This window comes from Sorex araneus, chromosome 1 (assembly GCF_027595985.1).
Source record: "Sorex araneus isolate mSorAra2 chromosome 1, mSorAra2.pri, whole genome shotgun sequence".
Lineage (NCBI taxonomy): Eukaryota > Metazoa > Chordata > Mammalia > Eulipotyphla > Soricidae > Sorex > Sorex araneus.
Genome location: NC_073302.1, coordinates 336,557,734 through 336,572,343, shown reverse-complemented (window position 1 = coordinate 336,572,343; position 14,610 = coordinate 336,557,734). Strand labels below are relative to the sequence as shown.

General features: G+C 35.9%; 1 protein-coding gene across 2 annotated transcripts in view; it reads right to left on the bottom strand.

Moving 5' to 3' along the window:
* The window catches only part of ZMAT4 (zinc finger matrin-type 4), a 529,730-nt gene that overhangs the window by 72,552 nt on the left and 442,568 nt on the right, over positions 1-14,610 (bottom strand). Inside the window, exon 7 of one of the 2 annotated variants that reach the window (XM_055141954.1) lies at positions 1,114-14,290. The exons of the other annotated variant lie outside the window; for it this stretch is intronic. Within the exon in view, the coding sequence (XP_054997929.1) occupies positions 14,275-14,290 (16 nt within the window). The 3' untranslated portion in view covers positions 1,114-14,274. Of the gene's footprint in view, positions 1-1,113; positions 14,291-14,610 lie in introns of those variants that run through there. 2 annotated transcript variants of the gene reach the window in all.

The following is a 14,610-nucleotide window of genomic DNA, read 5'->3' as shown; positions in this document are numbered from 1 at the left end:
CAGTCTCTTGAGCGTTGCTTTGGTTCCTCTTGTAAGGACATGTGCATAATTTTGTTTACTGGCTTCCTATTCCACATCACCTCCACAGCCATGTTCCCAATTGGCCCTCACTTTTGCTCAGCTCCTGGCCAGTCAGAGCCAAGAATTTGTAGCCCTCTGCACTCACCTAGAGATTCATCCACTCAGGGTCTCTTATTTTGTGATATCAAGTGCTAACATAGGAATCATGACCAGTTTCATCACCTAAGCAATGGACACAGCTCTTGTTAGTTACCTAGAGGGCTGGCTCCTAGACTCTTTCTTTTCAGACTATTTTGAACAACTTTAGATATCTAATTAGTTTCCCCCCACATATCTGTGTTCAGATCATACTGCATCACAGGATAGAGACATTTTTCTGGATGTCACCTGAGTTTGCAAGGTCATCTGGAAATTACCTAATGGCTCTCCAAGCATTCTACCTGTTAATAACCTGTGCCACCTGGTCAGTCTCCTCTGCTCATTCCAGACTCAGTGACTTCTCTGTCCCTTCTGAGACATGATGCTCAGGTCCTGGAGCCTAGTCTGGAAACATGTAATAATTCTCATCATGCCAAGGAAAAATTGTATTGCCATAGGTCCACTGCAGACCTGTAAAGAAAGTAAGTAGAAAATTCTCTGAACTCAGAGAAGTTCAGAGGAAGAGTTCTCAAATGTTATATTCAAAACATGTGTATATCTTTGCCATAAAGTTTGATTTATTCCTTTTGGTTTTTCTAAAGAGGAGGCAGGTCTTTTATGAGATGGTTTTTTGGATACATTCATGGTACAGCAACAGCAGCACTGAAATAACTGACTGGCACCAGTTCCTTGTGCCTCACACCAATCCTACATAATGTACAGCAAAAAAGAAAGAAAGAAAGAAAGGAAGGAAGGAAGGAAGGAAGGAAGGAAGGAAGGAAGGAAGGAAGGAAGGAAGGAAGGAAGGAAGGAAGGAAGGAAGGGAGAAAGAAAGAGAGAAAGAGAGAGAAAGAAAGAGAGAAATAAAGAAAGAAAGAGAGAAAGAAAGAAAGAAAGAAAGAAAGAAAGAAAGAAAGAAAGAAAGAAAGAAAGAAAGAAAGAAAGAGAGAGAGAGAAAGGGAGAGAGAGAAAGAGAAAGAGAGAAAGAAAGAAAGAAAGAAAGAAAGAAAGAAAGAAAGAAAGAAAGAAAGAAAGAAAGAAAGAAAGAAAGAAAGAAAGAAAGAAAGAAAGAAAGAAAGAAAGAAAGAAAGAAAGAAAAAGAATAAGATAGACTTTTCCCAGGGTCAGAATTAATGGTGAAACTGGAACAAGTAATCTGGTGTTAGAGCTTTTGTCTGCCTTAATGAAAATGGTTGACCACAGCCATGGGAAACTGTTGGCCTTTTCTCAGTTTGGGTGACACTGAAAAAGTTCAATTCTCAACTGTATCTCAATGCTACTGTACAATTGCTAAGGACACTACTTGAAGCTCATTTTTGCCCTGACTTTGCCTAAATTAGACTTTCCTTTCCTTCCTTCTCCACCGCCTCCCCCCCACCACCACCACTTAATACTCCAGAGCTTAGTACAGATAAAGCAGCTTTACCGAGGCTCACCCATTCCCACCATTTTCCTGCTTGGCAAAAACAGAATTTATAGTGCCTTTATAGTTACAAGGAACATTACTGTCATTTGATATGCCAGTGTAATTATGGGCAGTTTGCCAATATTGTTATTTAGGAGCGAATTGACTTGAATAATCTCCTAAAACATCTTCTTGCAAAGGATATTTTTCTCCACTTAGGAGACAGCACCTGTCATTTACAACAGATAAAGCATTTCTTCTATAAAGCAATACAAGGGATTTGTGTAAAGCATATGCATCCTTCTGTTTAAATAAAGCTTTTAAAAGAAGAAATCAATGCATGCTCATTGTATTTAAGTGTTGTCAAATATTTGATTCAAACTCTCCCTGTTATTTAAATTCTCTAGTATAATAACCATTATTACATAGAGTTTCATTCCCACAGAGAGCTTTCATGCTACATGGTGCTGGTATTGTTACCCAAGCAATTCATGTTGCCTCCTTTTTTTCTGTGTTCCAACACCTTCCATTCTTTCCTTCGCCCCATCCAGCACAGAGTGGGCAGGCGCTATAACAACAGAGTATAATTTCTGGTTCTACAATAGTCTGATTCTAAGGGCAAAAATTTTAGAGACAGAGACTGGAAGCAATTCTGCCCAAGGACATTAATGACTCCTACTCTCCTGCTCTGGTTTCACGGCATCATCTCAAGAAACAAATAACTGGCTATTCTCTTTTACTATTTTTTTCTCTCATGTAGGTATTTCCTAGCATGTCAGAAACCATGGATCCTAGGATGCAGAATGTGGCCTTGTTTCTTCTCGAAGACCTTCTTGATATGTGTTGTTTCTTTCTGATTCAGAAAGAAAAACATGAACAGACCATTCTGTTCAGGCATCTCTGAGAGGAAACAGGATGCTTCTTATAAATTACTGATGGTTACTTCACAGTAGCATTTTTGACCAGACCTGGCTGCAGAATAGTCGGCATGCTACTACGGCTAGAACGGAGTCAACTCTGTCCAGGAGCTATACTTTGATTTGATATTGAATTTAATTTCTTTGTTTAAATCATTAGTGGTTTCATATATTAATCATAATATTAATCCCCCACTATAAGCTGAAACTAAGAATATGTTGGACAAAATTGAGGTAATAATAACATAAAAAAACATTATTTTAGAGTTAAATGGAGGTTTTACCAGAATGTCATCCTATTTCCACAAAAATCACAGAATAGAATGACAGGAACTCCCCAAACATTGTTGGGGGTTTATGAGTGCATAATCTTCAAAGAAAAAGTTACTATAATTTTCATTGATCAATGCAGGAATCTTCAGTGTGATTTTTTGTTGTCATCTGGTTGTATACATTTTTCTTTGTCCTAATTCACAGTCCAGAATACTGAGCTTACCTTGAAATAGTTAACACTTCTTTAATCCATACCACAATAAATATGCACCATCACCTTAATATTCAATTTATTTCCAATTTTAAAAAGAAACCTGAACCATCTAGTTCCATACCTACTTCTTGTTTCACCCAATAAAGCTGGACCTGAAGAGAGGGAAGTACTTTCGTTTACTGTTAAAGCATCACTGAATTCTAGATTCTCAATTTTAGCCAATTGTTATTATACCTTGGTGCCTCCTAATTCAAGTTCAAGTGATATTATTTCTAGAACTTATTTTAAAGAATATGTTCAGTGTGATTTACAACTTTATACTATTGATAATGATAGGGTTTCATAGTACAACATCCCAACACTATCCCCATCTCCAGAGTATGTTTCCATCCACTATTATGTTGGTGTCCTTCTTCACTCTCCCCCTGCCTCAAAGCTCATCTCACTATCCTGGTAAACTCAGTTCTGTAGGTCAGTTCTTAGATTCAGCCTCTTTGGGTCTCTTGTTATTCCTCTACTTTGCTTCTTCATACTTGCACATGAGAGAGATAATTCTGTATCTGTCCTTAGATAATTCTGTATCTGCTCTTCTCTTCTGGTTGACTCACTCAGCATAAAAACCATTAACAAAGCTGAAAATTGCATGATTTTGTCTTTTCTTAAAAAGAGAAGAGTAGCATTGAGAATAATTTTTAACTCCTTTAAATAACTGAACTAGTAAATCTATATCTTTAAAAATTAGGAAAGTGCCAGGCTGAATGCTCGCTTTGCAAGTGGGAGTTTGATAATTCCTGTGATCACAGTGTCCCCCAAACACTTACAGAAATGACTAGAGAACACATACAAGCTGGGTGTATCATAAAATATGGCCCCCAAAAGCAGATAATTACATGTGCAGACCAAAGAAACTTAGTTTTCCTCACCTCCATCCTCTCCCGGTACTACCAATGTCCCATATACAGATCATGAGAAGACAAGCAGAAAGAGAGATGTGTGCTAAGCATGACTGGTTCAGAGAGAAAATGAGGATAGCATGACTTATTCCTTCAAGGAGGAGTCTGTAGACCAGTAGACCAGTATTGAGGAGTACAGAGAAATCAATACAACTTTCATGGAGATTTTGGCTATCAGGATGGGGACCAAAAAACCAGATCTGGGCAGAGTTTTCAGCACCTTGAGGGCTGTACAGGAAGACTGAAACCTGATACTACTGAAATATATAATCAGAATAGTTTGGGTACAAAAGAATATAGGTAAAAGGTGACACTGTCTTTGTATATATCACTCTGCTATATAGGGCTCTCACTGCTTTGGGGACTGGGTCAGGTAGGTCTTTTAAGCCTTCAGTATCCCCAAATAAACTGAAAAGTAGTAAATAGACTCTGCCTCCAGTAAATTTTCTTTTCTTCTCCTACTTACAAGAATAGGCCAATTTCTCAATGATAAGGCAATACTTAATCAGAAAACAAATTTCTGAGTAGAGAGAATTCCAACAAGCTAACAATGAAGAAAACTCAGTGCCAAGTGGTAAAATTATTTAGAGAGTTGTGGTTTGAGATTTTCATGTCCATTTGTATTTAGACAACTTTTTGGAGTAGGGGAATAATAGGTAGTATGTTGATTTATGTAGTTGGCTAGGCTGAAATACAAAAGCTTATTTCTTAGCAATGTCATAATGATATTTACTAACACTCAAACAGGTAGACAGTAATAAATCCAGTAGCAAAATGGTTCCTATTATAAGACAAAGTAATAAAGGGAGATAACCCACAGCTGTGCTATTTATACCAAAATTCATTTTTTAAAGGGAAAAGTATAGAACAACATTATATTTTTGTATGTATACACAATCTACTCTATGCTCAATACTATATAAACACATGCTGAAGTCTGCTACGCTTGAGGTAATATATGGAGTAACTTCATGCCTTTTCATTTTATGTTAGAGCAGAACAGATTACAAGCCCCTCTCACTAGCTGCAAATGTAGGGACCTAGACTGGGTAAACACAACAGGAAGAATGAGTTTGGGCATTGATGCTCAATGGGCAGAAATCTGGCAGAGACACTTGAGCCTGGGGTGGAGTTGGGAGATGCAGCAGACTTGAGACACAACAAGTACATCTCAAGAATTTTTATCTGACAACTTCTGGAACACTTTGGGTTCTGCTCACTTAAGAAGATGTTTCTCCTGGGAGTTATACTAGCTGTAACTTTCTTCTATGTTCACTCCTATTTCACCACATATTTATAAAAAATAATAATGCTTAAGTGATTAAAGAAAGTTGAGAAAATTAAGACTTACAAATAAATCTTGGAAGGAAGCAACAAGACGAAAAGACATCTCCACACCCCACGCCAGGCTGAATTCATTCATTCATTTGTGGTACCCCGGAGGGGGTGGGTGATCCCATCATCTGCCCCATTGGAGCCACAACAGACAAAACCCTCAAGAATCCAATCGAGAACTGCGCATACGGATCTCCACAGGCTCAGGATGAGCTCGCCACCCATGAGAATGAATCTGCTGAAAAACTCAGGTATGCAGATTTTGTGACCAAAATCTTCAAGTTTGCATGGAGTTTGGAATGCCACCTCTTCCCATCTCCCTGTGCTTCTGAGAGCCTGGCAGTCATGCCCAAAAACTGTCTCTGGCACTGTATAAGCTCATTAAAGGCCATGATCCAGAGACTCACAAATAAATTTCAGAAGAGAGCAACAAGCTGCAGAGATGCTTCTAACTCCAGCTGTAATATCTATTGAAAAATTTAGAATTTACTGTATGACTGAAATGCAAACATGAAAGTTCATAAGTTTGCAACTGTACCTCACAGTGATTCACTAATAAAAAAATTTTAAAGGAAAAAACGATTTCAAGATCAAAATGCAATCATGAAAGTTCATAAATCTGTAACTGTATCTCATGGTGGTTCATTAAAATAATTTTTTTTTTTAAATTTAGAATTCTTGGAGTGTGCACATCTTATACTCTATGCCACTGGTATACCAAGAGTAACATACCACATTTGATGGGGTGTAAAGTAGAAGGCAACTAACCTCATGAGGTTACTGAATATATTTCCTCAAAAAATATATTTCTATCAAATACACACATATAATATATATACATATGTATATGTATATATATATGCCTATAACAACATGTTAGTAATCTCTTATACAAGTGCTTAATGGCTTCAAGGTGAAATACAATCTTCATACATTTTCCTCTAAGGAAACCTTTTAGAACATTCTTAGCAGATTACTCTTAACAAGTGATACAAAATAAATTATTTAGAATCTGCCTTTAGGGCAGGCTTGGGTGGCGCTGGGAAAATTCAAAACAATAGTGGTGGGTTTGGTGTTAGAACATAATTAATTATTGTGAAAAACATTATAAAATTAAAAAATTAAAATTAGAAAAAGATTTAGGAAATGGGACACTAAACAGTAATTTAAAATAAAATTTAAAACATTAAAAAAATCTTAAAAAGATGAAAATCCTAAAAGTTTCTCTGGAATTCATATAAAACAACTTTTTAGAACAATGATTAGTTTGGATGTCACAAAACAGAAAAATAATAAATGCAGGATTAGTTGTTTAATTTTATAACTGTAATAAAATATATTAATCCCATTAAAATATTAAGAAACCAAAGCTCAGAAAATTACCTACCTTGTTAACATTAATGAAAAAAAGTAGCAAAACTATATTCCACATTGTTTTTTCTTCAATCCTGCATCATTTTTCCTATAGTAAACTCTTTTCCCAGAACTTTGTATTTAGTAATCACTTAATTACTGTACAAATGTGTAATGTGTAACTCCTTCAGCACATATTATAAAGTGGATATGTTATTACAGTTTATGAGAAAAAAGATGACCAACTTGTATTTTTAATTTTTTTTCTTAAAAGCAATACCTGTTTCTATTTCCAGAAGAATTCTGATAAAAAATAATTGTGAAAAAATTATTTTTAAATCCCAGAAACAAGTAATAATAAGGAACTATACCTTGATTCACACTCAACATCGACACAGAAAACTGTTAATAGTAACTAAGACATGCATGACCCTACAAAAGTGGGTGACCATCCTATATCCAAGTCCACCCAGATTGAAGTTCAAAATTCATTTTGGATGATGGGAAGTTTCTGGAATGGGAGTGACTGAAAAAAGAAATTCAAGGAGGCTGGAGCGATAGTACAGCATGTAGGGCATTTGCCTTGCATGCGGCCGACCCGGGGTTTTGATTCCCAGCATCCTATATGGTCCCCCGAGCACTGCTAGGAGTGATTCCTTGAGTGCAAAGCCAGGAGTCAGGCCTGAACATCGCCAGGTGTGACCCAAAAAGCAAAAAAAAAAAAAGAAAAAAAAGAAATTCAAGTATTTAGTTTATTGATTCCTCAACACTATCAAATAAGTAAACATTGCTGGAAGTCTTCCGGTTAAACTTTTGTTTTATCACATATTTTAGGTGCCATTTAAAGAGTATATGATTAACTTTTATCACAATTAAATTCTTTACAACCTAAAAAACACCAAGATGGTAACTTATGTAAAGCTGTAGGAGATGGACTTGTTACTGGATTAAAATCAAGTAAGATAGGAATTCATGATGACAGATGTTTTAAAAATGAATCTAATCAAAATTAATTTGTTCTTAAAATGTAATTACTCTTAGAGATATGTGTCCAGGTGTGGAGAGTCAGTATGGAGTAAAGGCACTTGCCTAGCGCTCTGGTGGCTCCAGTTTTATCACTGGCACTGCATATGGTCCCCCAAGTGCTATCAGGACTGATCTCTGAGCATAGAGCCAGGAGTAAGTCCTGGATACAGCCATGTGTGACCCCCAAACCCACCAAAATCATGTTTCCAAAATTGCAAAGCTCTCTATATGTTTATTTTCCTGTTAATTATTTTTAGAAACACAACTAATCAGTCATTTTAAGAAAAATGCTTATGAAAGAGTATGGAAATGCCACTCCAAATTCCTGAATTGTACTTCATCAAGCCAATCAATGTAATCATACAAGATGAACATGGCAATAGAAGATAGAATTAATTCAGAAAATAAAGGAGGAAGAGTTAAAGCCATTAATTAATTTTCCTAAATCTAAAAACTGTGGACATGTAAAGTTAAGGATCATTTTCTCCACAGATTGTGCTTTCTGATAATCTGGTAATTTTATTGAGAACGAAGTGGATCTAGATTGCCTTCCTAATACTATGATTGTCCTTTTTTCCATCATTCCCAAGATGAACCAAAGCTATTATATTTTGAAAAAATCAAAAATATTTCTACTACCATATTAACACATTATTAATATGTTAATACTACTATATTAGCACATAGTATTCACAACATACTTGGATCTAACATTAGGAAGGTTAATCCATTTTTCTATTTTGAGCTTCTTGTACTCCACTTACACCAAAGTGTTAGGAACATGAAAAAAATACAGTTAATTCGACATAACTGCAATAGAATCATTAGTACTAATGTCATTATAAACACAGATTGACACCCCATCCATCTATGAAGAAAATTTCAAGGCAAAATATGCAATAAAATTATCTTTCATATTAAAATGTTTGGTCACTGAATTGGACACAAGGATAACTTATCTTGTTCACTGCTGGTGGTTCTATACAACAACCCTTAATCCTTTGAATAACAATGCTTCAAGTAGAAAAGATGCTGAGAGTTCTCAGACTGATGAGCAAAGATGTAAGAGAGGAATTTATTACTGTGTACACCAATCATTCTTAAAAAAATAAATAAAAGGAGACTCTTATTTTAGCCAGTCAAAATTAACTGCACTATAATGAACTTTAAAGTGAACTTCAACTTTCTAAATTAAATCAGCCTTTCTGATCCTTTCCAGCTACCTATGGAATAAAGAAACTTGTGTCCAAATTTTTAACAATCGCAATTGATGTCAAAAGTTAGCATGCAACCAGTGATACAGCACATGGAAGTGAACCACATGCTGTGTATGCTGGCGACCTGAGTTTCAGCCCTGGTCTTCACAATTTCATGAGCACTACCATGAGCAAACCCTGAACACAGAGCTGGAATAACCCTTAACCATCACCTAGTATGACCCCACACAGTGAAAAATAAATAAACAGAAAAAACCTTTATAACCAGAGAGAAAACTCAGCAGGCTGGAGAAAATGCTCCTCACACAGGAATCCCAGTTCTAAGTTCTGGTAACACATTTGCCAAGCAATGACTGGAACAACTCAGAGCACACTTCCTTGCCCCAAACCCCTGTGCACTGCAGGGTGTGGACAAACAAATAAACCAAGCAATCAATGTAGCACATTACAACGGGTGTCTGTATATTCTTCAGAAATAGTGTAACTTCTGAATAATAGTTGTGGGACAGGTAAAATTAGATTTAACCCCCTTATTTAACTTGAAGATTATAAAATGTGGTTTTTAAAGGTCAGAATGAATTAATAATTAAATGAGGGAATTCTAAATTAGCAAATAAAACTGCTTCTCAGAATAATAACCAAGGAGTAATTCATTATAAAGAAAAATGGTAGTAAAGTGGATCCAACAGTAAAATTATGTTTTAATTAGTTGCCATAAATCCTTTGGATGACTAAGAAATGGTTAGACTTCAATTCCATCTATTTCTCTTTAGGCTTACCATTTAATAAACAATATTTTACATTTTTCTAGAAAGGCACAAATCAAGGCAGATTTCCATCTGCACAGTATATATAGCAGCGTTCTACCTTTTTAGAACCTGTGCTGAAAACCAATCCATGAACTGCAGTTATATCGAAGTCATTTTTAGACCAGTTGTTTTCAACTTTCCTACATCTGTAGGCTGGCAGTGGATAAAGAAGGCTGATCTATAGGGACTCAGAACCAGCAATGACTTTTTCTTCATCTTTTACTCAACATGTAAATATATTAAGGTTTATAGATCATAGACATAAATTTATTCTGCTTAATCTTTAAATATAAATCACTGGCATTTTTTAATCCAATGTCAACATCTCCTGCTGATAACATCTTTAAAATCTTAAGAAAACCTTTCTGCCTTTCTGTTTTGTTTCCAGATACTTTTTGTTTCCTCTGGTCCCATATTTACTAAGCTTGAGTTTGGTGTTCTCAATCCACGTTGGAACTCATAGGATTTATTTCTCATCAACATATCAAAATATTAAAAGTTAAGTTTGTCATGATATGTATTATAATGAAATATCCATATTATCTTAAGTTAGAAAACAAACTTTAGTAGCATTATACAGAAATTTATATTTTAAGCACTTCACATTTATTTTAAGCTAATCCACACCACAAACCAATGAGGTAGTTTAGCATGACTTCAGCATGAATAAATGAGTAAGAAACTGAAAAAATATCTGTTCCTACCATATATTGATCAAACAACAATCCAACAATATGTACAAAGAAGTTGGCCAAATGGACAAAGAATATTTTTCTTGGATAGAATATAGAGCAAGTAGTTATTTTATTACCTGACCATATAGAATTTTTTTTTCCTTATTGGAGTTCTAAACCACTGTGCTTTTTAGTGAACTGTCAGAAATACCTCATTCAAATACCAACTTTGGGAGAAGTGTGCCCATCATCCCACCCCACCCTCCAGGGTTCAGATTTCACTGAGAGGATTACTGATGAGTGTTTTTCATTTAGCTTATAATTTTGCTTTCTTGGTCTTATCAGTCTAATAAATTCATGTCAACAGAAAGGTTAAAAAATTGTTCCAAGTTTTTTATGTTGTTTCAGTTTATGTTTATATGCTATGGCTTCAGTCTTTGTAGTTAAACTGCAGATGAGGGTTTTATTAGTACTTTTATCAGCAAAAGAAATAACTATGGTTCTTTCTACCTAACAGATTGCACTGTGATCATATTTATTAGTGTGCTGGGATGTAGAGACTATATAATTAAAGCTCACTAATTTGGGTTTCATGACAAAGGCATTTGTGGCCACTGGCACAGGTGCTTTGCCTGAAGCTATCTTTATTCTTAAATAATTTAAAAAAAAAAATCTCTGCAAAGACTGTGTTGGTAGAATCTTAGGAGTGCTTTATCGTCATAAAATGTATGTGATTTCAAGCATTTAGCAAGTATACTAATAAAGACTATAAGGAGACACCTTAAGGAGACTGTTAGGCTTCTATATTATGTTAATTTTGAGTCATCCCGTTTCCCCCAACAGAACAAAACTTCATAGGTGTTACTAAGTTAGTTTAGTTGATATTACTACAGGTATTCTGGCATGGTATGATAACATGGATAATGTCACCTTTTCGTGTGAATTGGGTTCTTTCTATTTCATTTGAATAAAGATTTCTAGAAAATGCCTAAACTGGTTTTATTTTCCATGGAATCTCTCTAATCTCAAAGCCCTTCAAGAACCAGTTTTCTATGCCAGCAGGCATGCATGACTTTCTTCCCTACTGATAAGAACTATTTGGCTGCTTTGAGGAAAAAGTTTACTTTACATCTCACTCTCATCAGTTTACAAAGATTGGAAAGCTAAACAGGTCCCAATTAAACAAATAAAAGCATTCCCCACTTTCCCAAATAAATAATACATTGATAAAATTTAATAATGATATCAACAAAACAAGTATCTGGTCAGAAAATGGGGAGAAGAAATAAATAGAAGTGTTCTTAAAGAAGACAGTTGGTCAATAGATATATTTAAGATAATGTTCCCCATCAATTTTCATCAGGAAAATCAAAAAAGGTGAGTTATCACCTCACACCAGTGAGACCAGTACACATCAAAAAGAACAAAATCAACAATGCTCCCATGGATGTGGAGAAAAAAAAGGAACCTCGTTCACTGTTGATGGGAATGTCTCCTGGTTCAGCCTCTTGGGAAAAAAAATACACATCTGAAAATAACTAAGAATTGAGTTTCTATGTAACTCAGCAATTACACTTCCTGATATCTACCCCAGCAGCACAGAAACACTATTTCCAAAAGACAGATGTGCTCCTATGTTCATTACAGCACTATTTACAGTAACCAAGACCCAGCAACATTTTGAGTGTCCAAGATGACTGATAAAGAAGCGATGGCATGTGCACGTTTTGGACTACTGCTTGGCCAGAATAAAAGGTGAAATCATACCATGTGCCACTAGAGGACAATGCTAAATGAAGTTTAGTCAGATATAGAATGATATCTCTCATATATGGGACATAGAGAAAAGCAGTAGGGAAATAAATGGCTAAAGGCAACAGAAACTGAGGGTGCTCTATAGAACTCTGCTTAACAACGTCAGGGGAAGGCTAGGGCTTAGTGAGGGACGCTAAAGCTCTGGTGGAACATTTTCTGCATGAAAGCCTATTAGTAACAGCATGGTACCTCAAGGTGCCTCAATGTAAGGGCAAAAACATCATAGCACAAATTCCTGAGTAGGGATGTTTCCATTCCAGGGTTCCCTAGGTTGAAGTAACGTTAATGTACCATTTTTACTTAAAGCTGAATATGTCACTATAATGATAATCTACTTTAAATACATGGCATACACCTCCCGCCATGTTTTTATTTTAGCTTGTCAGGTAGCAAAGCAGCAATGATATTTAAATGAGGAATTCTGGAATCCGACTTCAATATCTAGAAGCTATAAGGAATTTAGCCTAATCTCTCTAGTAAAGCAAAGCAGAGCTAGCTTTAGAGGTTCATCCATTTTAACTTATTTTAAAAATATATACTCACTAAACACAGCAAAAACAAGAACTTGTTTCCTTTTGCTTTTACTTAGCACTTATTTTACAGCAGAATCAACAAATGTTTAATTTACATATCAGAAGAAAAGTCATCATTAGAGGTTTGAAGCTCTAGGGTGTGCTTTCCAGAACAAAGGATAGATTGCTTCCGTCAGAGCCGCCTTCATCCCAGCAGACAGCGCATGCGTGCTGGCTTTCCTCTGAAGGCGGGAGGACAGTCAGCCCTGGTTCATCCTGAGTGGGCCCTGCCCGAGGGGACCGTGCCAAACCTCAAACACCTTCGGAACTCTGTGCACTTTAAAGTCACTTCATTTATTGCTCACTGAGTTGTCACCACCCCAGCTCTCGGTGGGAAAACAACGGAGGTCCAGAAAACTCTGCCACTAGGAAATCAATTACCATAGTCACAATATCCAAAGGGGATCCCAGCCAGACACCAGATGGGTACTGAGAAGCATCATAAATAGAAGTTAAGTAATCTTGCTTTGTAGGCTGCCCGCAAAACACCAAATTCAGTCATGATGAAAAAGGATGAAACCTAGACAAGGAACTTTGAAAATTATACTTAGAGGCTTTCCCGGTCAGAGCAGTTCTTCTGGGCGGCCACTGGTCAGTGGTGTCATCTCCAAAGTGACTGAGTGTTGTTGGTGCAGCCAGAGGACTTCAGTGTGAAAGCAAGGAAACAGGCAATCTCACTGTATCCGAGGATGGCATTTGTTTAAAATACTCTCACTGTGTTCCAAACCTTCAATATTCCACATAACAGCTCACCATTCAGGCCAAATTCATTGAAATTAATTTCCATCGCATTCTGTGGTTTAAAGTTTTTTTTTTTCTTTTTGATGCCGTTGGGAAAACATTTCATCAGGGTCAACAGCTATTAAGACATTTTTGCCTAGGAGGATCACCATGCAGGCAAATTTAATTCTTTTCCTAAGCTATTATTTTGGCAGCTTGCAATGAGAACTTGGCTTAACCTTCAGAAACTGCTCTTTGAATGATCAGGAAAAAAAAAACGGGTGTGGAGTTTTTATTTACCCTACTCATTCTCATTCTTCGGATGGCAGACCTGGCTCACATTTTGAAGTGCAATGAAAGGTTGGCATTTGTGTCCATTTTCCATGAATAGTGATTTGTTCTGCTCTGTATATTGCTACCATAATTCACATTCAATATGGAAAAAAATCCGATGGAGGTGTTTTACATCACAATCATCAAAGATTTTATAGAGTAGTTATTCTTGAGGAAGTCTTAAATAAATTATAAATTAAGATTTTCCACTAAGTTTCAATGATATCCCCACTGTTTGCTATAGGATTATAATTTAAGATGTGTGCTAAATATATTGTCATGAAGAATAAAAATAAAATTCATTCAAAGTCTTAACTTACCACAAAATTAAAAAAAAAGAAACTTCATTTGCTCTCCAAAACTAAAATTAGTCATATGTTAATTTGTGAATCCTCATAAGAAATGTTCATTGTTCAAGAAAGAATCCTCCTCAGGTGGTAAGCAAATCTCCATGGCAGAGAAATCCTGACATTTTTCTTACATCTTGATTGATGCTTCACTACTTATTCTTCAGGCTATAAAACACAAGGGAACACAGTCTTACCTTCTTTTATAATTACATATCCCACTTTCTTTCTCTCTCTTTCTCCCTCTCTCTCTCCCCCAACCCTCTCTCTCGCCCCTCTCCCTCCTTCTCTAAACCCTCTTCCTCAACATTCCATCACAATAGCTGTCCAATTAATATGGAACTGAGTTTATATGATGAATCTTTTAAGTTCTAAACAACCTGTTTCAACAACAGGTCAATTACCAATGCCAATTATAGGTTAATTACTAGACTCAATTACCAATGTCATCTTCAGGCATGTCAAAGAAAATATAAACTTTTCTTTTC